Source organism: Eschrichtius robustus, chromosome 9 (assembly GCF_028021215.1).
Source record: "Eschrichtius robustus isolate mEscRob2 chromosome 9, mEscRob2.pri, whole genome shotgun sequence".
NCBI lineage: Eukaryota > Metazoa > Chordata > Mammalia > Artiodactyla > Eschrichtiidae > Eschrichtius > Eschrichtius robustus.
This window is the reverse complement of record NC_090832.1, coordinates 33,603,476-33,628,944: the sequence shown is the minus strand read 5'-3', so window position 1 is coordinate 33,628,944 and position 25,469 is coordinate 33,603,476. Positions and strand designations below refer to the sequence as shown.

At 37.5% G+C, this 25,469-nt stretch overlaps 1 protein-coding gene across 2 annotated transcripts in view; it reads left to right on the top strand.

The window, feature by feature from the left end:
• LAMA2 (laminin subunit alpha 2) overlaps positions 1 to 25,469 on the top strand; it is a 623,525-nt gene that overhangs the window by 491,994 nt on the left and 106,062 nt on the right. For both annotated transcript variants that reach the window (XM_068551053.1, XM_068551052.1), the window contains exons 35-40: positions 7,755 to 7,866; positions 13,258 to 13,420; positions 14,735 to 14,945; positions 22,264 to 22,380; positions 23,082 to 23,245; positions 24,590 to 24,728. In XM_068551053.1, the coding sequence (XP_068407154.1) occupies positions 7,755 to 7,866; positions 13,258 to 13,420; positions 14,735 to 14,945; positions 22,264 to 22,380; positions 23,082 to 23,245; positions 24,590 to 24,728 (906 nt within the window). The remainder of the gene's footprint in view (positions 1 to 7,754; positions 7,867 to 13,257; positions 13,421 to 14,734; positions 14,946 to 22,263; positions 22,381 to 23,081; positions 23,246 to 24,589; positions 24,729 to 25,469) is intronic.

The following is a 25,469-nucleotide window of genomic DNA, read 5'->3' as shown; positions in this document are numbered from 1 at the left end:
TATTTTATATAATTTAATGTCAAATATTACGTAAGCAAAATGTTGCATAATCATGTATCTTTTTCAATGTATTTTAATTTATTGTCATTCCATTTCCCCCTTGGAATATAAGTTTTTTGAATACGGCAATCACATGTTACATATTCATACTGTCAGACACTATGATTAGTGTGGAATATTGAGATGCTTTTTGATGACGACTCCATATACCTCTGTAGCTACTGTCCTTACCTCCCTCTTTCATTTCACAGCCAAATTTTTTCGAAGACTTGGTCTGCTTTCACTTCACACTCCACTGTAGTCTAGATTTCCACTCCCAGCCTGCTACTAAAACTATTTCAACAAGGTAATCAGTGACAAGTTGGTCACTAAATCCTGTGGAAACTTTATTTTACTTGGACTTCCTACAGCAATTGCCACTTTTGACCCTATCTTCCTTCTTAACATACTCTCCTCTCTGCTTTTATGTTAATTCTCAGACCTTTCATTTTCAAGCTCTTCCTCTGCCCATCCCTCAAAAGTCGATTATCTTGGGGTCCAGTCCTCAGTCCACACCTCTTCTCACTTGTAAACCCTCTTTTTTGGCTTCGCTCTCCACATATATGTTTATGATTAATAAGTCCATATTCTCAAGACAGACTTCATTCTCCCGTTTCTGTCCTATGTACCTAACTATCAACTGGACATCTCAAATTAAACTCACCGTCTTCCTCTTAAAACCCATACTTTCTTCTATTTAGAACACCTCAATGAGTTATCCTCCAATATTTACCAGTCTCCCAAAATAGAAGTAAATGGTTGCTCTTCATTTTACCCCAACCCAATTCAGAGGTCTTCTATTACCTCTCTTCCTAAGTTTTATCTAACTCCAAACAATTATTATTCCTATGGCAGAGTGAACTTTCTAAATCACAGATCTGATCACATCACTCTCCTCCTTCAAATTCTCCATTTTGTTCATTGACATGTGATGCTCTTTCCTCGTGATCTTAATTCCTCAGCCTCATCTCTTCCCCAACTCATGCTCTGGTTATCTGGACCCTGATGCATTGAACATATAAGCCAGAAACCTAGAAATCTTCTTTGATGCCACTTTCTTCCTTCCCATCCTCCCACTTATTTAACCCATTACCAAATACACTGGGTTCCACTTCTGTGTATAGATCTCATCTTCACTACCCTACTCTCGTCCACCCCTTAGTTTGGGATTACCACATTAGCTTTCTAGCTAGTCCAGCTTTTATTCTTATTTTCCTTCTGATTGTTCTCCAAGGTACAGCCAGAATGCACTTTTGCTATCCCAAATTTGAACATGTCACTTAAACTAGTCACTAGTGCTTAAACATGTCACTAGTGCTTAAACTCGTCCCCCTGGCTTCTCGTTGCTCTTCAGATAAAGGCCAAAGTCTCACTTTGGCCACATCTCACACCACTTTGACCCTGGCCATCTGTACTCCAGCCATGGTATCCTTGAGTTACTTTGTCCCGCAGAGCCTTTCCGGACATGTTTTCTTTAGCCTTGAAGTAAATCACTTCCTCCTACATCTTGTTAACTTCTGTTAATTCCAATTCACTTTCTAAACCTCAGCTCCTCGAAGTCTACCGTAAGTCTTCTGTGATATTCCAGGTGTGATGTGATTCCTCCAATCTTGGTATAATTGTGTTATACCACTGTGCTTTTTCTTCAGTTTGTGGTTATAATTTATTTTCGTGATCATTAAACAAATACCTCTCTATCCCACCAGACTATACACTCCAAAAGAGCAGGAAGTGTGGGGTTTTTTTCCCCTTACCACAATATCACCAATATCATGTATATAGTAGGTGTTCAGTCAATATTTGTTTAATTAATTAATTAACTAACTGTGAATAATTTTAAAAATAGCATAAAAATAAATGAAAGGTATAGAAACCCACAATAAGCATTAATTTTGAATTTCTCTAAAATGCACTAAAATCAGGCATATAATTATATTGAGTTGAATATTTTGCTTTCTTTGATAAACATCTCTTAACTGTTTATATTTCATAAGGGGTGAATGCAATGTAATAGACTGAACTATATAAAATATCAAAATTTAGCTTTATCTACCTTGTCTCTTACTGTATATTGAAAATCAAATTTAAATGAAGATGAGGCATTTCCAAAATGATGAAACTAGTTTTTAAATGATTTAAGTGCCTACTATATATATATAAACACACATATATATATATATATATGTTTACAATGCCTTATTTATAGTTTTAAAAGGTTTAAGTTGCCAACAATGTTTTTCATTTCTGCTGTTATATTTTAAAAGAGAGAGAGAATTTGTAGAGACGTGGATAGACCTAGAGACTGTCATACAGAGTGAAGTAAGTCAGAAAGACAAAAATAAATATCGTATATTAACGCATATATGTGGGATCTAGAAAAATGGTACAGATGAACTGTTTTGCAAGGCAGAAATAGACACACAGATGTAGAGAACAAACGTATGGGCACCAAGGGGAGGAAAGTGGAGGTGGTGGTGGTGGTGGTGGGATGAACTGGGAGATTGGGATTGACATGTATACACTAATATGTATAGAATAGATAATAAGAAGTTGCTGTATAAAAAATAAGTAAATAAAATAAAATTTTTAAAAAAGAGAGAGAGATAATGTATAACAAAGCACACTTGTTTATTTGGAACTTTCAAAACTGACCCCTGAAATATTTAAGGAGAAATTTCACATAGAACTGACTTATTATCATTCCCCAGGGTCAGTTGCTTGTCTCTCTCCTTGTGTGCTGTCTGTCCTAGTAGCTTGTCCTAGTACTTCACTGACCCTAGTACTTCAAAAATATATAGAACCGGTAGTGTTTGAAGATGACCCTAAAGAATATCATGTAAATGATTAGATCTCAAATTTAAATTTAGCAGAAAACCTCTGCAAATGCAAAGGTGGATGGCATCTAAGCAATGTTGTCTACTCAGTAGTTAGATTTGCTCCATTAGATTCTAGTTTTAACATAAAGAAGGCGGAAAATGAAAGACACTAGTAATATCCGACCAAGAAAATTTTGTGCAGATTTCAAGAGGAACAGTGAGAACTGCTTGAGCTAAAGTAAGAAAGTAACAGCTACATTGTTCAGAAGTAAATGAATGTGTGCCTAATGGTAATGCGTGCTGCCTAGATATAAATACTCAAAAAAACCCACAAAGAAAATAAAAGGAAAAAATACCTAGTTGAGTGAACTTGAATGTAAAAAAAGATAATCAAAGGTAAGAGAGATACATGCAAAGCAGTGTGTGAGCTATCATTTACAAAGGAACACTGGAAATATGTAGAACAGAGGTAAGAGAAAGTAAAAATAAGAAAATCTAAGATAGAGAATGAAAGGAAGATTGTACAACATATTAGGATAAATGAGAAGACATTTGTCAAATACTCAAAGGACAAGATAACAGTGAGTTAGAAGGAAGCTGACTAAGGGATGGGGATGGCAATTTAATAAAATACAAGAAGAGCCAAACTGAATCAGGCAGACAGCTCCTATCATGTACTATTTAGCCTTCATCTGTAACATTATCAATAGCCTGTCCTGGATGAAACTGAGTTTTGTAAATTTCACTTTTTACAATCTATTACCACTCCCCATAGGTGATGGTGTATTTGTAATTGCCTTCCTTTATGGAGTCTCTCCTGGGTGGTTTTGACAAGGTGACTCTTCAACTTCATTACTGTGTAATGAGACAGGATTTTTTTTTTTTTTTTTTTTTTTTTTTTTTTTACCATGCCGCACGGCATGTGGGATCCTAGTTCCCCGACCAGGGATCAAACCTGCACCCCCTGCATTGGAAGGCAGAGTCTTAACCACTGGACCACCAGGGAAGTCCCGAGACATGATTTTTTTTTAATGTATCTATATGATGTTCTGATATGGATTTTTAAATATGTTTACTAAAACCTAAATCTTATGCACTTAAAATACATAAAAGCTGGAGCCATGTCCCTCCTCCCACCCAGAATGCTTAACTTTTTCAAGTATCTTCCTAGTCCTCCTGAATGTTAGCCAAACATAAGTTAATGTTTAATACAGACAGCATACAAGGCTGTGAGACAGAAAATTTGTGTCTTGTCCCCTATTTCCTATATGTGTGAGTTCAGAAAAGTCACTTAACCTCTTCATACCTTCATCCTCACCAGTGTGAAAATAGGGATCATGCCCTGTATGTATCTCTAAAGGCAGGAAGAGTAAACGAAACACAAGAGTATTGTCAGCCCTCTGAACACGCATATCAATCTGGGGTACAGCTGAGCCTGACAGTGTAACCCGCTTCTTAGAGTGCTAATATCATAAGTCAATGCCTTTTGGTCCAGGAATCTCACATCTCCTCCTCTCCTGGAGTGCAGCCAAGAGAAGAAGCCCTTTTTGTCTGTGCAGAAGGAAGGCTATCTTCTCCCTTAGTAAGTACTGTGCTGGCCATAAAGATTTCTGCCCACCCCCGGCCCCTACCTCCACGCACCCCCACCAGCGTGGTATTTGGTGTGCAATCGCAGGCTAGTTTTGAATTACCAGAAGGCCAGTGGCTAGAATGCAGCGTGGTTGGGACCAGAGGCGCTCAGGTCTGGCTCTCCTCCTAAGCACTCAGGTGTCGCCCTTCAGCAGCAGCTTCCTATAAGGCTCTGAGAAATGTCCAGAAAAAATGCCCAGCCATCCACATTCACTGGTAAGCGAAACACCAGGCATAATGGCCAGTTTGAACGGTATCAGAAAGGCATATGGAAAGAGATTTTTCTTTCTCCAACAGGCTTTAGAACTTCAAAGGGATAGTTTGTTGGATTATTATTACATCAGTCTATCACCCAACATCCTTGACCCCCTACAGTTTGCCAGGCACTGTGCCTGGCACTCGGAGGAAGAAAAAAGAGATAAGACATAACCCTAGCCCCCAAGGATTGCGATTCAATAGATATGACGAAACACCTCAAAAAATAATTACCCACAACAGTCACGAATAGTGGTAATGATAGTTGTTTTTGAAAATCTAAGAAAGGAGCGTATGGATCAAAATCATTGGGGATGCCTTCACAGAGAAGGTGAAGTTGGAAGCGAATCATCTTGGGGGCTGGATTTATTTTGGATAATTGGAGAGGAGTTAGGGAGCAATAGTATGAACAAAGCTTTCTCTGGGAATGTTCCTGGAAAGGTAGGCAATAAGTAGGCAATAAGAATGGCAATAATGTTGACAAGATTAGTCAGGAAATTGTTTAGTCATATATTTAACAACATTCATTCAATATTTGCTGTAAGTGAGACATCATACTAGAAGCTGGATATAAAGTGATGAGCAAACAGACCAAGTTTTTGTCCTCTTAGAGCTTACTTTTTAGTCAGGTAGCCGTTACGTAGGTATGCCAACACGTAAATAGTAATTCTAAAATGCATGGAGCTATGAAGGAAATATTCTTCTGCAGGAAGTTGAGAAACCTAGATAGGTGCCCTGGGGATGGCCACACCAAGAAGAGATACTTATTAAACTGAAAGCTGATGGATGACAAAGATCCAACCACTAAAGTGTTGAGCAGAAGCTCATTCAAGGCAAAGACAACAGAATATGAGAAGACCCTAAGAAGGGAAGAGATTGGCATATTACATATAAAAGGAAGCCAGGGAAGTTGATTGCATAGGGTCTTAATTATAGCATTTTTGACTTATTTCTTATCATGGGTCATGTAGAATTCTTCACATCTTAATATTGGAGTACTCATGTTATTGGTACTGAGTGTGTTAACAATGACTCTTACACATTTTTGTATAAATTAATTTGATAAGTAGAAGTCAAGGCAATGAATATTATCTTGATCATCCAGAATTTTAAAAGGAGAGTGTATCAGTATACATTTATTTTCAAGAAATTAGATGCTTTGAGCATACAAGAGTTGGAAAGCTCGAATGTATGAGTATTTATGGGAATTATTACCTTTTAATAATGTAATTAAGATACTGATGAAGCAAGAAATAAATTTTAGTTCAAATTATAATGTATATTTTCTATATAGTAAGTGATACTAGTGCTGGTGGTATATTAATTCTCAAGATATTGAAAGATGATAATAATGTAGATCAAATCCCTTATAGTATTCTGTGATATGTGAAAATAGTAGAGATATTATAGAACACAGTAAAATCCAGACTAGACAAACATCTAAAGCAGTTTAGATGACCAACATCTTAAGCAGCTGACCTTAGTAATTCAAAAGCAACATTTTAAAAATTATGTGAGCATACATTTGTGTGGTGTGTATGTGTAAAGAGTTTCTTGACCCAACTGGACCTCGAGTTTAGAAGTGAAAATAATTCCAATATTAATGTTTTGGAAGAGTTAATCCAGAGCATTCTAACATATTGATTAACACACGCCAAATCATTTTGTATATATACAGAAACTATAAAGAGGAATTTTTTAAACTTCCATTGGATTCTTTTCCTTTCTTTCTTTTATTTGTGGTGATAACATTTGAAGGTTGAGAAATTAGATGATAATGGTTGGACTTTATGTTCTACCTTTTATTTAAAACCTTGAAAACTTTGATGAATTAAACCTCTTATTGCCCCCTGGGAAATCATAAAATGCACTATAATTCCTGCAGCACCTCCTACCATGTTCTGTGCTGGCCAGACATTTAGTTCTATCTGAAGTTCTATTTAAAATCTGTTTATGTATAAAACAATTTAAGTTCTCTGGGCATGTCTAAAATGCAAGCACTCTGGTACAAGATTGTGGAGTATTAATACTCTGCCAGCTTGGACCTTTATTTAAATTGTATTGAGGCGGTTTGTGATTCTTTGATTCATTTTCTGTAGTTAGATTATCCCTATTTTTTAGAAAAGGAAGTCATATTTATTAGCATATGCACACACATTAAAAAACGAAGTATAAACCTATTACAAGGTGCTCTAAGCCTTGTAGTATCTGAAACTTGTAATGTTACACATGCCATTTGATTACATATGATATATCTTAACTATGAACACATTAAATGGATTCCATTGTGTCAAATGATATTTTCAATGTGAATAAGGGTGAAACAATATGAGGATGATCTTTGGGAGGTGGGGCTGTTGTAGAGTTCTGTTCTATTCTGTTGACAGTAATATATGGTCCTGTGATTACTGGAATCTTTTTTGGTGATGTCATATGGGGAAAGTTAACATTTATTCTTCTTTAACATTTTACTAGATCGATCTTTACAGTGTTATAAAACAAGCATTTACTACTTAGTAGCTAAGCATTCCCTTTCTTTGTTTCTTTAATTAATGTATTGATCTAAACGGAATCTATAGGATCAAGCTGATTGAGACAGGTCGTCTGTACCTCTTTCGAGAGATCCTTGCTACACTCCACACTTTTTCAGTAAATAAAATATGGGCAAAACTGCAACATGTGCAGGCTGAAGAATCCATTAAAGACTTTTGGCAATAGTACCTTAAAAATACTTCAAAAATAATTCTGCTTTATGGCTTCTTCTGTGCCATTGCGTACAACGAGGGTTTTAAAAAGACCAAATACAGCTCTCTGATTTCCATTTAATGGAAGAAGTAATAAAGTTTGATTGTATATTTGAGCACGGGGCGTCATTTCCAGTACATCTGATCAATAATTCATCAATTTCCTTTGGCTCAAAGTAATATTTGAAAGAAGACGCAGCCGGTGAGAGCTTATCTAGCTGTAGCTTCATCATCTCTATTAATTATGCTTTTCCCGAATTTGGTTCATTAGGCTACCAAAGTGACAGCAGATGGCGAGCAAACTGGGCAGGATGCAGAGAGGACCAACACGAGAGCAGACTCCTTAGGAGAATTCATTAAGGACCTGGCCCAGCATGCAGAAGGTATTAGAAAAGTCACAATTTAATCATTATTTCTCCTAACAGGAAAAGAGAAAAAGGATTGCACAGGACTGGGATTTCTCTAGTAAGAGATGACAACTGATAATCTACAGCCTACAGGGTTAAATTTGTGACAGAAGTCAGTGAATTAGGAATTATGAGTACAAAATAGCAGTAAATTGAATGCATTCCTTTATGAATGCTCTGATCCTTAAGGAATGGCTATTGTGATCAAATATGATTAAATTAGTTAATGGGCAACTTATCCTCTGCTATGGTGCTGTTTTTGTATTCAGAACTATTTAAAAGATCCTTAATTTAAAAAAAAAAAAAAGTTAATTTTATCATTCTGCTCAGTACCTTAAAGCAGCACTTTAATTTCTCAAAATGGCTTTTAAATACTTGGTACCGGTTTTTAATGAACATCTGTTGCTTGGGATTTGGATGTGCTACCTTACCAGAAGCTCTACTGCATTTAGTCCACAATTCTCAAGGAGTTAGTTCTTGGCATCTGCCAATCTGATTTGAGAATCAAAGTGGAAGCCATTTTTAGGCAAAAGCCCAGATTAAGAAACTCAAAGAAAACAGATAATGCAAAAAGAAAAATAAAAAACCCTCAAAAAACAAAACAACAACAAAACATTAGTTCTTAAATATCTACTAATATATAATAAGCATGCATGCGTGTTGAGAAAATAGGAAAAAATGTTTTCTTTTTGCTTTAAAAGTAAAACATTTTTATTGCTCTATAATGTTATACATTTTAGATACTTTGCTTTCTAATATAGCCAAATAAATCAGGACGTGAGAACCTTCAAGGCATACCCTGACAGGTCAGTCTTAGGAATCACTGGCCAAGAAGAGACAGAAACTTCCAAAGATTCCCCACAGCAAGAAACAACAGAGTTTTAATCTGAGGCATAATCTCAGGCAAGACATGTCAGGATCCAAAACAGAAGTTACTCCTACCAAAAAAAATCTCAGTTAATTCGTTGTGGTTTCTCCTCTGCTAGATGAAGTTGTCGTCCTTTCCCTGTTTTTATTTTCCAGTAATGTTATTTGAAAGTGTCCACCCTCCCTTCCTCCCACCAAAAAAATCCCATTGCAGGTAGAGCAGATTCACTCTACCTGGATCCCTGAAGACATTAGTCAGTACTCCAGGGACTTTCCTTTTCCTTCCAACTCAGTCTCAAACACTAACACCCAGCAGCCTGTCCTAGGAACTAATCTTGATCATTTCAATCAAACGTTGCTACATAAGAATAAATCCTAATACACGTTTCCGATAGACTCCAGTACCAGCACTGCCTACCTTATCTACATCTTTGTGCGTGCCACAAAGGCACCAGCAGGGGGCAGAGTGGAGATGATATTTAACCCAGGCTTGGCTCACCATCCACAATCTATCAATCAAAGAAAGGGCTTATGTCATCAAAGGTGTCTCCCATTTCCTACATTGTACATCAGTCAGGTGGTCTGGCCGTGTCTGTCCAAATGGGGCACCTTTTTCTAATTCGTGTGAAGTGCCACGTGGATAGCTGTGATCCTATACCCGAGGACAATGTGAATACTACTCTCTTCTTCCACCAGGTACTAACGTAAATGATAATAAAAATGGTAACCACAGCTCTTTGTAAAAGCACTTTGACAGAATTAATCTAACTATTAAAATTTCATGAAAATTCAAATTTGAATATGCCAGAGTTAAATCGTAAAGGGTTTACAATATATAACAAGGCTTGGATGTCTAGGGGATTTTTTTAAAAAAAGAAAACTCACTAAAAACTTTGAGTTATACAACATACCTATACTTTTTTTTCCCCTCTCGAAACTATAATAATGGTGGATGATCATCAGTGTTTTTATTTTTATTAGTGGTAATAAATTGCTGTGGGAAGAGTGCGTGCTTCAGCCTGGCATTTGTCTATTTCAGTTTACTTTTTAGATAGATGAAATACCTTACTCATACTATATTCCATTATAAGTCATAGCCGCTATATAGAAATCAACTTCTATTAATCTGAGGCGTTCTTATCTCACTATAATTTTATAAAGTCTATTGTGCTATGACTCCTGATTCGATCATGAATAAACTATATTTTATTCCACACACTATTAGAATTGAGTGAATGTATATAAACCCATTAGCATATGTTCTGATATATAATAGGACTTAAGAAATGCTGGACACCCTTCTTTCCTGTTCTTCAGGTCCCAACAGTATTAGTCATTCATGATAAATTGACCCGTTATAGGATATTTTTCTCAGGTTCAGCATGAAAAACAGCTTTGCTTCTCCTGAGGAATTTATTTATTTAGTTTGTATGTTATAGATACTGTATACCTCTTAAAATACTCCTTTTTATCCTGATGTGTTGGCTACTGAGATACTTAACACTAGATTTAGGATCCACTGCCCTGGACATTACAGCATGCCTGTCTGTCTAGTAACTCTTCGCCTGATTTACATTAATTTTTTTTATCTTTGCCCCATTTCCTTTATATTTATTTTATCGTGTTTTAAAGATTTTTTTAAATGACTTTAAATTCCCTTTGTAATAAGTTAGAAAGAAAAGATAATTAAATTTAAAAGATGTGTTTATGTTGCAAGTATTTTTAATACTGTTGAAAACATACTGAAGTGATAGTGTATATCTTGGGATAATAGACTACATAACACATTTACCTTTAGTTTAAAAGTACTCAGAGAAGTTCCAAATTCCATGTATAGAAGCAAAGGAGCAATCAGACCTCTTCTATTAAAATAATGCTGCTTTCTTAATATAGCATCATTTTGCTAAAGCAGTTTTTGTGTACCCTAATAATTTCTTCTGGTTGCTTACGTATTGCTTTAATTTAAAAGAAATGATGCAATCCATCTTTTCCTTTTCTCACTCCATCATTCTTTTTCCACCAAATTCTTCTCTGTAGAAATTTAGCTGTGAGATTAGACCACAAAAGAAATAGTGAAGCTGCATCTCACATTCCTTCCTTCCTCAATACCACCTAGGCCCAGGACCTAAATTCCATCAAATTTCCAAAAACGTCTTTAAGCAAAGTTCATTTATGTATTCATTTAATAATGAAAAAACACACAGCTTTGTCAGGTTGGAAAGTGGGGCTTATCCCTTTCATTTAAAAAAAAAAAGTGAAGACAAATGATGTCATTGGTTACTTACCTGCTACAATTTGTTAAAATCAGCTGTACAGATAGGCATGCACTCAGACCAAAGGATGGGGCTGTATCATCAGTAGAGCCAAATCTACTACTACCTTTCTTGAAATCTAAAAAGTAGAAACCTTCTTACATTTAACCATTAACATTCTAGCATGGCTTCCCCATAGTCTGCTGGACCAAGGAGCTTTCCAATCAATAGCCCATGGTCACCATGTTTCCTTAGCAAGAATGACATGGCCTAGGTGATATCTTACTAATCATAGTGGTGGACTCTTAAGAAGGTTCTTTGGTATATGTCAAGGGATGACTATGAAGTAGTCAGCCAGAAAGTAGGCACCCTCACCTACTTCTAAGAATAGCACCTGAGCAATAATTTCTACCACAGGGCTAAGAATGGCCATATTCTTTAAAAGACCTGATTTAGATTGTTCTGCAGATTAAACTATGGCTATCAGAAATAACAAGTTGACTGCAGCAATTTTCTAAGCAAAGACATTTATCATTAAAAAAGAATTAGAGGGGCTTCCCTGGTGGCGCAGTGGTTGAGAATCTGCCTGCCAATGCAGGGGACACGGGTTCGAGCCCTGGTCTGGGAAGATCCCACATGCCGCGGAGCAACTAGGCCCGTGAGCCACAATTACTGAGCCTGCGCGTCTGGAGCCTGTGCTCCGCAACAAGAGAGGCCACGATAATGAGAGGCCTGCGCATCGCAATGAAGAGTGGCCCCCGCTTGCCACAACTAGAGAAAGCCCTCGCACAGAAACGAAGACCCAACACAACCATAAATTAATTAATTAATTAATTAATTAATTAAAAAAAAAAAAGAATTAGAAAGATGCATTTTTGAAAGGGTAGAATTAGAGATTGAAACTTAATTTCTTCTACTAACCCAATATTCTCAAACTCTAGGTGCATCAGAAGATCCTGGAGGGCTTGTTAAAAACACAAATTGCTGGTCCACACCGCAGACTTTTTGGCTCAATAGGTCTGTGATGGGACCTGAGAATATATATTTCTAACAAGTTCCCAGGTGATCTGATGTTGCTAATTTGGGGACCACATTTCAGAACCACTGTACTAACCCACCATGCCACATCCCCATGGCTGGTCTACTTTGCCTGACTGTGTGCACTTTTCTCAGGAGCTCTGTTCATACGACCCTTGGAAGAGCTCCCACCAGTGTTAATCAGAAAAGTTTCTCCAAGAATAGAAATGAGTTTTGAAAATTCTTTAGGTCTTAAAGAAGTCTTAGGATACAGCTTTGAATGGTAGAAAATGTCTCTTGGCCAACCCATAGCCTTTATTCTGGGGATTTTCATAGGTAATATTATATAATAGAAATAGGGTTCAGAAGACAAAAGAGTTCAGAAAAACACCTCTCTTCATCTTGCTAAATTAATGCTCCATAGAACACACTTCAGGAAAAGTTGGTCTAAAACTAAGGTAGAACTGTGTACATGTTTCAGTTCACCAATTTTTCAAACTATTATTTGACATAGAATTCTTTTTTCAAATGAAATCTTGCCCAGAACACCAACCTATAAAACAGATTCTTGGCAGAATAGATAGCATTTGTAGAATACCTGAAGCGCCTGGAGAATCCTAAGATTCCAAAGAGCACAGTTTGAAAACCTATTTAGTGCATAATAAACACAGACTCTTAGGATGGCTGTTATCGCTGGAAGGTATCTGTGAGCCCTAATGCATAATGCCTGTCCGTAGATGGGGGCTCCTTTCCTCATTCCTTTACACAGATCAACACAGAACTGTGTGGAAGTACAAGGGCAGGTTCGTTTTGAGAGATCTCATCGCTGATAGTGTTTCTATACTCAGGGTTTTAAAATTGAATATGATTGTGTCTTATCAGCAATGCAGACCTTGCATTTTCAGCTTCCAAGTGTTATGCTACATGTCTCATTTTTTATCTCTTACCTGAAGAAGGTTTGAGCTATTTGTTTACTTTATTTCTTCCTTTTGGGGTAGAAACAATGTTTTAATTACTGTGTCCCCCTAAAAGCAATATAATATGAAGAAATATGTCACATTTCCTTGTTTGTTATGGATCGTTATAGCAACTGCCTCTCTGTTTCCCAGCAGGAACACCCATGACAAACAACATTTCTCTTGGAGATGGTGGAGAAGAGCAGATGCTGGGTGCCATTTTTGCATGTGGCATTTAGTTTACTAATTGGCAAAATTTGTTTTACCCCCTGCAGCTGTAAGTGAAAAAGCTGTAAAACTAAATGAAACTCTAGGAATTCAAGACAAGGCCTTTGAGAGAAATTTGCAAGAGCTTCAGAATGAAGTTGATAAGATGATGACAGAACTGAGGAGGAAAAATCTAGACACTCAAAGGGAAGTTGCTGAAGATGAGTTGGTGTGAGTAGAAGCTCTGTTACTTTTTCATTTGATAAACTGAGCTTTCCAAATTGTTGTTTAGAGATTTCTAAACTTTCCATCACATATCAGTAGGAGATACTTGGTTCTTTATTTATTTTTCATCTACTCAGTTATAATTTGTCTTGCTCTAAAACAGATCAAAGGTATGTGTATACCTATATATAAATAATCAAGTAAATGATCTTTTTTTGGTGCTGTCCCTTCTGCAATTAGGCTAATGGTCTTGCTTTATTAATTTCCATTATTAGGGCCTTTAAAACTATTAATTGTTTTTGTTTTAATAAAAATATCTTTGGATAAATAAAGTTATGAATTTAACAGGCCATCCTATACATTTGTCACCTTAGGAAATACTGAATAGAAGAATTGTCAAATAATACATGCCTAATACTATGAAATAAAGTTTGGGAATTTGAGGTTGTGACTAATGATAGTGATTTTACTAATGCCAATGAGTTCCTGTGACCGTACACTCAATAAAAAAAATACACTTTTACATTCATAGTCAGCTAACTTCAAAGTGATGGTGTTATTAATAATCAAATAGTATATACTAAATCAGCAACATTAGCAACACCTGAGAACTTGTTAGAAATACAAATTATCAAACCCCACCCTAGACCTACTGAATCAGAAACTTCTGGGATGGGGCCCAGCAATCTGTTTTGACAAGTTCTTCAGGGAATTATGATGCCTTTTAGTTTGAGAACTACTGTTCTTCGAATATTTAGCCTCCTTGAAGGGCTCAGATATTATCCCTTTAGGAAAACCATTAAGTTGAATCCAGGAAACTCCCAGAACACTCAGTCCAAAGGAAAAGAAAAGTAGGTCAAAATTATATCATACTAGCATGTCAACAGCGTGGCGCTATATTCACAGTTTCTAACCAAACATATCAATATTCATATCTTATATTCAAAGTAACAGAGAAAATATCTCATGGTTAATCAGGTAGATTTTATTTTTGGTGTGTGAAGTAAATCATAAAACTGATTTCATCAGCCAGATTATGAGAATAACATGAGATCCTTTCCAAATGAAAATGTTATATTACTAATCAATTTAAAATGTGTGGATTTTTTTTGTTCTTTAGTTTTAATTATAAATGCTCTTGCCATTTTTCAGCTATCAGTTTTCAACTTGGTTTAGCACACAGTCAACCTGCCTTAAATATTGTTTCTAATTTTTCCATACTTTTAATGTTAGCATTTCTTTGTAACACTGTTTAATACCAATAAACCCTGAGGCAGTGGCAAGGGCTCATTGTCTCTTATTGGGCTGGGGTGTTTATAGAGCTTCAGAAGGCCTTCTGAAGAAAGTGAAGAAGCTGTTTGGAGAATCCCGAGGGAAAAATGAAGAAACGGAGAAGGACCTCCGGGAGAAACTGGCAGACTACAAAAGCAAGGTTGATGATGCTTGGGACCTGTTGAGAGAAGCCACAGATAAAATCAGAGAAACTAATCTCTTATCTGCAGAAAACCAGAAAAACATGACTGCTTTGGAGGTGAGTCTTAGAGGCTCTTTCATTTGAATCTGGGAGCACGGGGTGGGAGTTTGACCATGGCGGAGTAAGTCAAGTTGATGCAAGTTGATGCACATGTACGAAATCAAGTGTGACAACTCTGAAAGGAGACTTCTAAGAAGCAGAACAGGGAATGATCCTTCTTTTTTTTTTTTTTTTTATAAATTTATTTATTTATTTTTATTTTTGGCTGCGTTGGGTCCCCGTTCTGTGCGCGGGCTTTCTCTAGTTGCAGCGAGTGGTGCGCAGGCTTCTCACTGTCGTGGCCTCTCTTGTTGCAGAGCGCAGGCTCAGTAGTTGCGGCACACGGGCCCAGCTGCTCCGCGGCATGTGGGAATCCTCCCGGGCCAGGGATCGAACCCGTGTCCCCTGCATTGGCAGGCAGATTCCCACCCACTGCGCCACCAGGGAAGCCCCTTCTTTTTGTTTTTTAATGAATGATCATTGCCCATATAATCAAATAAAATTTAGATAACTTAAGCTATTTAAGATTTTTAAGGGCAGAATGGTACAGTGGAATGAGATCTTTACTGGGAGTCAGGGGTCCTTGGTCTTAACGACAACTGTGCCACTAACTAGAAGTACTAGTGTGAACAAGTCAGTTAAAGTCTCAGAGCATCGGTCTCTCAACTATACAATGAGTGCATTATACTAGGGCGTATCCAGAGTTTCTTCAAATACTAATACCATATGATTGTACAGTCCACCCAACCTGATCCACAAACCATGGTTTAGGCATCCGGCCGCCATAAATCACAGAAGTGCCAAGGATTTTCTAATGGAATTGGGGCACAGAAGAAACAGCTCACTGAGAGACCAGAGCCTGGGAAAATTTTGGTTCTCTTCTTCTTTGCAACATGTTCTATGAAAATGATATTTTACAATGGACTAACATGAGCAGATCAAGTCTGAATTATTTTTTGTCTCCTTTTCCTCAGACAAGAGATAGTTCTCTCCTCAAGCAATGATAGGCAGCTTCTGCCTTTTTTAGAGTGCTAATGAAGCTAGAACTAAAACAGATCCTTCCATCCATTCCTTCCTTTCTCCCTTCCTTCCTACTTCCCTTCTTTCCTTCTCTCCTTCCTTTCTCTCCCTCTCTTTCTTTCTCTCCCTCTCTCGTTTCTTTCTTAATATTTAACACGGCAAACTGATCACTTTTCCCTACGGTGAATTCAGCACATATGATGGCACAAACCTGTAATTAGCATTAAAAAAAAAACTTCCTCACCAGAAACAAACTTACCTTTGTTCTTTTCAAAGTATTTGACCCCAACAGATCTGAAAACAGTGGCAGACCTTTCTCTCTTCTAACATAAAATTTTACCTGCAACTAGAAAAACAAGAAAAAGCACTGTCTTGTTAAGCAGGATGCTAGGCTGCCTTCATATCACAGGCTTCCGCATGATTCATCTTGCTCGGTGATACACCAGTGGTGTAACTTACCCGGAGGTGCACCACTCCATTTTATGGCAACAGCTTAAGAAATTAAAATTACCTGTGTAGAAAGTATAATAAGCATCTGGGAAGTATTTCAAGAAGAGTTGTAGTGGCACACTAAATGGTGCTTTTAGCTATTCCTTCATTTTAGTGATGTTTAAAACCAAGAGCCATCATTCTTGGGTACCCCTAGAGAAGCCTGGAGCTTATGTAGTCAGTATTGAAGTGTAAGTTGTCCTTCTTGTATTTTCATTTTACACGTGATGCTTAACTAAAGGCTTGTTTAAAACTTACTAGAATAAATAGATAAACTGACTAAATTAATATGAATAAGGCAGAGCTTATTTAAGGTTGCTTGCCAAGGCTGATTAAGGTTGATTGCCAAGGTTGGTGCTAGACTGGCCAATAAAGCATCACCTGTTTAGAGTTTGCTAAACAGACGCATCCCCTGGGCTCCCACCCAGAATCTGAGGTAGCTGGTCTGAGGTGTGGTCCAGGGTCCATATTCTAAAACATCCCCTGGGTTAATCTGATGTACATATAGATTTTAAAAGAACTGATAATGTTGTATCCATTGATTGAGTAATTAGTTGTGCTTTAAATAAATGACTTCATTGAGCCTGTGCCCACAAAAAGGTGATATAAGTAAGACCCAACGCATTTTTTTTTTAATTTAAGGAAGTAAGCATGTAATTTTTATTATTAAAAACATTTATCAAGCCCCTACTAAGTTCAGGAAATGTACTAAACAAAAACTGAGTATATCAAACACTGGTCCTCATGGTGTGGTCCTTGGAACAGCAGCATTAGCATCACCTAGACACTTGTTAATAATGCAAATTCTCAGGTTCCCCCCAAACCTATCAACTCAGAAACTGGGAGTGGAGCCCAGCCACCTGTGTTTTTAAAATCCTACCCGTGATTCAGATGCAGCCTTAAGCTTCAAAGACACTGATATTGATATAAGAAATAAAACACCACCTCTGTTGACTTCAGGTTGACTTGTATTTAGTGGGAGGCTCACACAAGTAAACTAGTCTGTACACTACAGGAGTTATCGTGGAGGTATGCAAAAGAAGGGCATCGAAATCACCCCTGGATTTAGGAAGGGCTTCATAGAGGACTTGGCACATATGCTAAGTCCTGAAGGGTAAGCTCTAATGAGTCAAAGTAGAAGAGGAAGAACATTCCAGAAATAGGAAAAAAAAAAAAAAAAAAAAACACACATGCAAACATATAGACATTTTGGAGAAATGTCATTGATTTGATAGGATTGGAATAAAGACTGCCTGTGAACTAGTGAGGGGATAGAAAGCCAACGAAGACAGAGAGGGTCCAGACCTTGAGTTATAAGAGAACTGCGTTCTGAGAGCTAAGCTGAGGAATTTGGTTTTATCCTGAAATCTATCAGAAGCAATTGAAATATTGGAGTCATGGATTAAAATCATATTTTGGGGACTTTCTGAGTGGTTCATGTAAACTCGAGGATTGGTTTTGTATTGGAAAATAGTGGGATATAAGGCTAGGAAAGCAGGCAGGAATAATATGCAAATGTCTGTTAGACACCTACCATTATCAAGATGCTATTGGTAACCAGGGTGTTAGAGGCTGAATAGGAATGATTTCTGGCCTCAGAGAACTTACGATTTCCTGAAAATTCAGGCATTTTAACCTTTCATTATATGTAACACTGTGATTAATATGGGCTGGGAGAGTCAAACACCAAAATGATGGCATCATAGAAGTTGATAGAAATGATGGAGCAGCATAAGCAGAAACACAGAGCTCTGAAAGTATGATCTTAGGAAAAGTCGAATAGAGCAGTGACTCTTGTTCGTAAGCTACATAAGTCTGTAGCAGAAGATGGCTCTGAAAATGGGCCTTTGGAGCCAGATCACAGAAGGCTTTGAATGCAACTTTCTAGAACAGGACGGGGTTAGAATGCCATCTCCAGCAATGGAGAAAAGGCAGAGGAAACCGTGGGCTGAGGGGCAAAGAGAAGATGAGCAATTCAATTAAGCGAAGTAACGTGTTTTGAGCAGTCTGTCCCCAAATTTACTGTTATGACCTTGAACAGGAAGGAGTTGGAAGAAAGGGAAGAATGAGTTGCTAGATAAAGTTAGACAGGAAGATAACTTTTGTAAGTTCTCAATCCACCCCCCAGTAACCCCCCTCAACAACAACAACAACAAAACAGGTGTTAAACTTACAAAGCTCTGGAATGAATTAAGATCTAATCAGAAGTTAAAAGTGGAAATACAACAACTTTGGTGTCTAATCAGAATCACTTAACAAGTATGCTTGTGGTATACACTTGGAGAATAATTCTCCCTAAACATGAGCCCCCCTTTTTCTCCTCAAATCTCAAAGCTTCCTATCTTTAAGTATTTTATATCCTACATCCTTCTCTAGCCATTCCCTGTCTTTATTTATTTTTATAGCACTCATCATTAAAAATATATTATACATTAATTCATTCAATTTTCAATTATACATTAAATTCATTCAATTTTTTTCCCTCCAGAAAGCCATGAGAAACATGTCTTCTGGCCCACTGTATCTCCAGGGCAGAGAATAGTACCTGGCACAAAGACAGAACAGAAATGTTCTTTCTCAATGAAGAAAGTACTATAAAGCAAACACAAATAAGTGTTATATCGATGCTTTTATCAACATTTAGGAGCTCCAAATCTTCATCTTTCCTTGGTTCAAAGCTAATTTCATTAGTGTCTAATCTGAAATTAGCCACCACTGAAATCTCTTTAATCCCTAGATCGTTTCTGCTTCAGTGTGATTAAAAAAAGCACATTTTGATCTTTGCATAACAATGGGTTCCTTAAAGTGACTCAAAGAGAGCTTTTATAAAGATTCTAACTCACTGCTTAATTGAAACCAAAATGAATGTAGCTCTTCACCTCACATACAGGTGGAAATACTCTCCCTCCTATTGATACAGCATTTTGTTACCTTGATTTATAAATACAAACAAGCCATGCTAAAGAAAGTTTCTTGAATGTCTGTCCAGGGTCAATTTTAAATGAGTTCATACAAAAGCTAAGGGCTAAAATTGATAGTTATGTAAGAGTGTCAGACCTTTGGAAAATAAGATATGCCTTATAACCAGGAACATCAGGACTACCTCTACATTTGCTGTTCGTGAAGGGAGAATGAAATGTCTCTGATTTAGCCAGGCATGGGAGTAGTTGAACGAACCGAGAGTCACCAGTGCAAACAGAACTATTTATTGAGGGAACTCTTCTAGGTACTGGAGATAAAGTGATAACAAAGACTGTTTTATGGAATTTATATTATAGTGAGAAAGGTAGTCACTAAACCAATAAATAAGAATATAATATGGCCATAAAGTCTGCAGCATGGGCTAATATGCATAATAAGTGACTTGTTCTCAGTATATTGCCTGATGAATTAAATGTTATCCTTCGTCCACTAGGTCCAGCTCAATGGGCTGTACGTTTCCTCTCCTCCCTATGCATGCATCTTGTGATGAATTGGTGTCTGATTATCATTAAATAGCCTGTGCTTTTAGCAACTCTTAGAAGAAGCAATCAAGATGGTTCAATCTATACAAAAAATAAAATCGTATTATCTATGTTTCTATAATCGACGGCCACCCTATAAAATATAACTCAGATAAATGAGTTCTAGGAAAAAGAAAATAAAGTAATTATAATAGTTAACAATTCTGTAGTGTTCACTGTGTGCCAGGCTGTGTTCTAAACCAATTTCTCTCAAATTTTATTGTGTATATCAATCACTTAGGGTTCTTGTTAAATGCAGATTCTGAGTTGGTAGTTCCCAGAAAGGCATTGAGATTGTGCATTTCTAAGAAGCTTCCCAGTGATGCCAATACTGCTGATCAATGGGCCATATTTTGAGTATTGAGGGAGAAAGCATTTTACATGAAGCTAAATGGAGGAGGAAACAAGGCAAGGAACTGGGGAAGGGCACATGGTGAAGGCAACTGCAACTGTAAAGGCTCAGAGGCAGGAGTAAGATATGTGTACTGGCAGCAGGTTGAAGTGGTTGGTGAAGAGGTAGGGAAAGTAGGGTGTGAAATTAGCACTATCCAATGCAAATAAGAAGTGTGATTTCCACAATTGGAAAGTCAGTGCTTTCACAGCTCAAGACGGAAGCTCTATCATTAGGTAGACTGGGATTCAAATCTTAACTACACTGTACTAACTGTGTGACCTTGGGTAAATCACTTAACTTGTTCAATTTTCTATTCATTTAAAAGGGGATAAACACAGGACGTGTGTTAGTATAGAATTAAATGAGGAAAGCTTATAAACTACCTGGCACATACTGAAATCTAAATGAATATATAAACTAGCATTGTTGTTTATATAAAAAGTGTAAATGGCAAAGGCTTAAAATTATAATTGATGCAGTTAAATCCACAGGTAAAAAGGTGATAGAAAGAATGAGTCAGAAATAGAAAGAAAAAAAAAGGCAAAGTTATGTTCCAAACAGAGAAATAACACTATTTCTTTCTCATTGATTTTACTCTTCTAGACTAGGAGTGAGTTTCATGTGGTTTGAGACAAGCTATCAGTTTCAAAGAAAAATTAGAGTCTGCTCTCTATTTTTTTTTTAAAGGATTTATATGTATTTCAAAGAAGTGAGGAAGTACTTACAATGATAAGTTTTTTTGTTTTGTTTTTAACTTTTGGGTTTATCTATTTATTTATTTATTTATGGCTGTGTTGGGTCTTCGTTTCTGTGCGAGGGCTTTCTCTCGTTGAGGCAAGTGGGGGCCACTCTTCATCGCGGTGCGCGGGCCTCTCATTATCGCGGCCTCTCTTGCTGCGGAGCACAGGCTCCAGACGCGCAGGCTCAGTAGTTGCGGCTCACGGGCCTAGTTGCTCCGCGGCATGTGGGATCTTCCCAGGCCAGGGCTCGAACCCGTGTCCCCTGCATTGGCAGGCAGATTCTCAACCACTGCGCCACCAGGGAAGCCCTGCTTGCTTGTTTATGGAACAGTCCATTAAGTTTATCCTTCCATGTGAGAGTGTCTCTTTTTTTTGAAAAGTACTTCCCCTGTTTCCTTTGAAATCCCACTTCTGGGCTTCCCTGGTGGCACAGTGGTTAAGAATCCGCCTGCCAAGGCAGGGGACACGGGTTCAAGCTCTGGTCCGGGAAGCTCCCACATGCCACAGAGCAACTAAGCCCGTGCACTACAACTACTGAAGCCTGTGCGCCTAGAGCCCATGTTCTGCAACAAGAGAAGCCACCGCAACGAGAAGCCCGCACACCGCAACGAAGAGTAGTGCCTGCTCGCCGCGACTAAAGGGAGCCCACGCGCAGCAACGAAGACCCAACGCAGCCAAAAATAAAATTAATTACTTAATTAATTTAAAAAAATAAAATCTCACTTCTTCCAATTTTTACAGAACTCCCATAGAATAAATCTGCTTACGTTTATGCTCAGAAAATATTCATTTGGACATAGATTCTGGAATTTAATGTCTCGTTCCAATGTAATTCAGCGTACTACCACATGCTCAGCAATGCATATTCAGTACTTACATTTCAGTTAAAATGGATGTCCGTCTCACTTTAAAAATATTTTTTAATTCCTCAGCTACCATCACATAACTTTTCTTATCTTGCATGACTTTCTCACAATAGGAGAAAGAAAGTACCTGTACAGGTATTCAAATAAAGGAACTCTTGGAGGGCTGGCTGGGTAGTCTATATCACTCTCATGTAGTCTCACAGTCAACATGACATACCTTGTTTGCAAAGCCTTGTTTAGACAGCGTAGGAAAGCCAGGAATACAGGGCTGGATAGGGTTTTCCCCAAAGGGCATTTTGATGTTTTGTTTATACTGTCCTACAGAAAAAGAAGGAGGCTATTGAAAGTGGCAAACGACACACTGAGGACACTTTAAAAGAAGGCACTGACATACTTGATGAAGCCCACCGTCTTGCAGATGAAATCAACTCAGTCATAGACGTGAGTATTTGGTGAAACCCAAAGTTAAAAGAAAGGTGATAATGACACAAGCTCTCATAAATGGGAATCAATGAGAAATCTCAGTAGTAAAAGCAAGTACTGTTATTTTCTTGTGGGTATAAAGTTGTTTTTGCCTTATTCTGTTGTGACCGTGCTCACCCATTGGTAACAGTTAGAGCTTCACATTATTCTCTCAGTAGACATGAATGTCTGGTGAGGGTACGCACACACTCACACCGACCTGTATTTTTTTCACAGTGATGAAGGGCATTTCTTGTTCCTAGGACAGCACTTACAATCTGCTTCAATATTCACAGAATGTTAGTTAAAAGAGAAATGTAAAGCTACAGACTTTTAACATACTGTCTAATGCAGTAGATACTGGTATATGGTGATGCGTGGTAATAGAAATGCAAATAGTGTAAAAGATCCCAATGACTATCATTTATGCATTTAGACCTACAAAGCAGCGTTTTCTGAAAAAGATTGTCAGGTTCTTCTCGGTATAAATTGCCTTCATATATTTCCTAATCTCTATCATTACGTAATAGCTTTTATTTTCTATTCTTTTTTGCTAGGTTAGTAAATCTGCAGTTTCGTAAAAACCTAAGCATGTATAATTAGATCTCCAAGAGACATTAGTAAATGAGAGGAGGCTTGGATTCACTTACTTACAGTGCCTTCCTTTCTCTACGTATCAGTATGTTGAAGACATTCAAACTAAATTGCCAGCCCTGTCTGAGGATCTGAAAGATAAAATAGATGACCTCTCGCAAGAAATAAAGGACAGGAAGCTTGCTGAGAGGGTGTCCCAGGCTGGGAGCCATGCGGCTCAGCTAAATGATTCATCTGCTGTCCTTGACAGGTATGTCATTTGCTGTTGGAAATGTCTGTGTATCTTGACACTTGTCCAAACGTTCTGACTAGCAGAAGTGGTAGAGAGTTGCTTTCAAGTCTTGATTTTTGTAATTATGCGCATACGAGCTAGAGGGCCTTTCTGTGGAAAAGCCTAACTAGAAGGGTCTGGGCGAAACTCTACTGGAGCGACATCAAAAGTCTGAGTTAAAAGTGGATTCAAATATGGCATGGTGGGAAGTGAACTTTGCCTTAGGCTACACTTAGAAAAAATACTTTCTGTTCTTTATTGGAGAGCACGGCAGTTTCCTTATTAGCATTTTAAGTGATAACGTATAAACGCACATTCTGCTTCCAATTTCAGCTTCGTATTTTTAATGAAATCAAACTATTTATTGTTAAAAGGGTGGCTTTTGGAAATGTGGCTCCATACATAGCCTTTAAGTCTTGTTTTTTTCTTTCAAATTCCATGGAGACACTACATATTGCCCTGTGAAATAACAACTCATTGTAACTGGGGTTCTTATACGGGTCAGTGAGGGAGGGGCAACGGGTGGGGTGTGTTGGACTAGTAAACAGCCTTCTAGGTATAACTGGTGCGCTTCCCCTACAGTTTCGGCGTTGTCATAACAAAATAGGTGTATTAGCCCCAAGAATAATTTTCCTGAATGAATCTGTATTTAATGTACTCCATGCGTAAGGTTCTGTTTCAATGCTTGATCCTCTTGATACAGAGGAAACTATCAACGTTTGAGGACCCTGGGGAAAAATTTACATACAATTCATTTTACAACAACTTTACAACATTTTTTAACATTTTGCTCATTTATCATGAAGGGTGGTAAATGGAGCAGTAAGCTAGAAGTCAACAGAGGCAGGCTCCAAGTCCTTAATTAGCTAATTAGTGACATGTTGGTCATGTGACCTGAGACAAGCAATATAACCGAGACTCATCTGTCCTCATCTGAGAAATGCACCTACTCTAAAGAGATTTTGTGAAGTTCATTCCAATAATATAGAACAAGTGCTCTGAAACCTGTGCATGCTTCACAAAGAACATCAGGAATCGTCTCGCTGCTCATACTTGCATGGTGCTCATGGTTGCAGAAACTTCTGGAGGATGCTATGGGTGCTTAAAAATATGTTGGTAGTATTTCATTGCTTAATTATTTAGGAATATGACTTTAAACTGAAAACTACACTATAATACAATTAGTAGACACCTCACTATGGTTTGGAATTAACATAATTATACTGACCATGATCATTTGGAAGCCATATTTGTTATAAGTAAGATGTTCTTCAGTTGAGTACCAACTGCGCTGATGTCCTTTTTCCGGGGCAATCCCAACAGAATCCTTGATGAGGCCAAAAACGTCTCCTTCAATGCCACTGCAGCCTTCAAAGCTTACAGCCATATTAAGGACTATATTGATGAAGCTGAGAAAATTGCCAAAGAAGCCAAAGTTCTTGCACATGAAGCCACAGAACTGGTAAGAAACGAATAGTGTTATGCACTGAGAATGGAGGTCAATCTGTTTGAATAAGTACCTAAACTAAATTTCTCAAATTTCTCAAAGCTCTGGAAAATGCTAGTAAATTAGAATATTTGTTTTGTATTATTTTCAAAGGCTCCTTTTAAATTTTATCCAAAATAAATTCTCAGTCATAGCAGAACTCTTTTCTCAGTCACCTACTACTTTCCACTGTTAATAAGGGTCTTGAAATTATCGCAGATGCCAAATAGGTTTGTGCCACCAACTCGCAAAGGGAAACCAGTCAAACATAAGACTCTGAACAGGGAAATTTATCACTATTATTCCATATGTCTTCAGTAAGAAAGTGCCTTGGAAATTAACACCAGAGCTTATAGTCACGTACAAATTGATCCTATGTAAAGTTTGACTATAAGGCGCACATTTTACAAACACGCCAGTTCATATATTTCTAAGCTATTACACTATTTTTATCAGTTGAAATGTTTACCTTCAAAGCTACTTTTGGCTGCTGTCATTGTTCAAAATAAATTTGCAATTAATATTTTAGAGTTTTCGGGTTCTAAGTATAGCACATTATCTGAGTATCTTCAATAGTAACAAATCTTTTTCCTTTACATGTAGAGCAACATTTTGTAACCAAGTTATGTGATAAACCTTGGTCATACTATTTTAGGTCAAATTTCATTTCATAGGAAGCAGATGGTGAGTTAAAGTGTTCAGAAACATCACTTACTC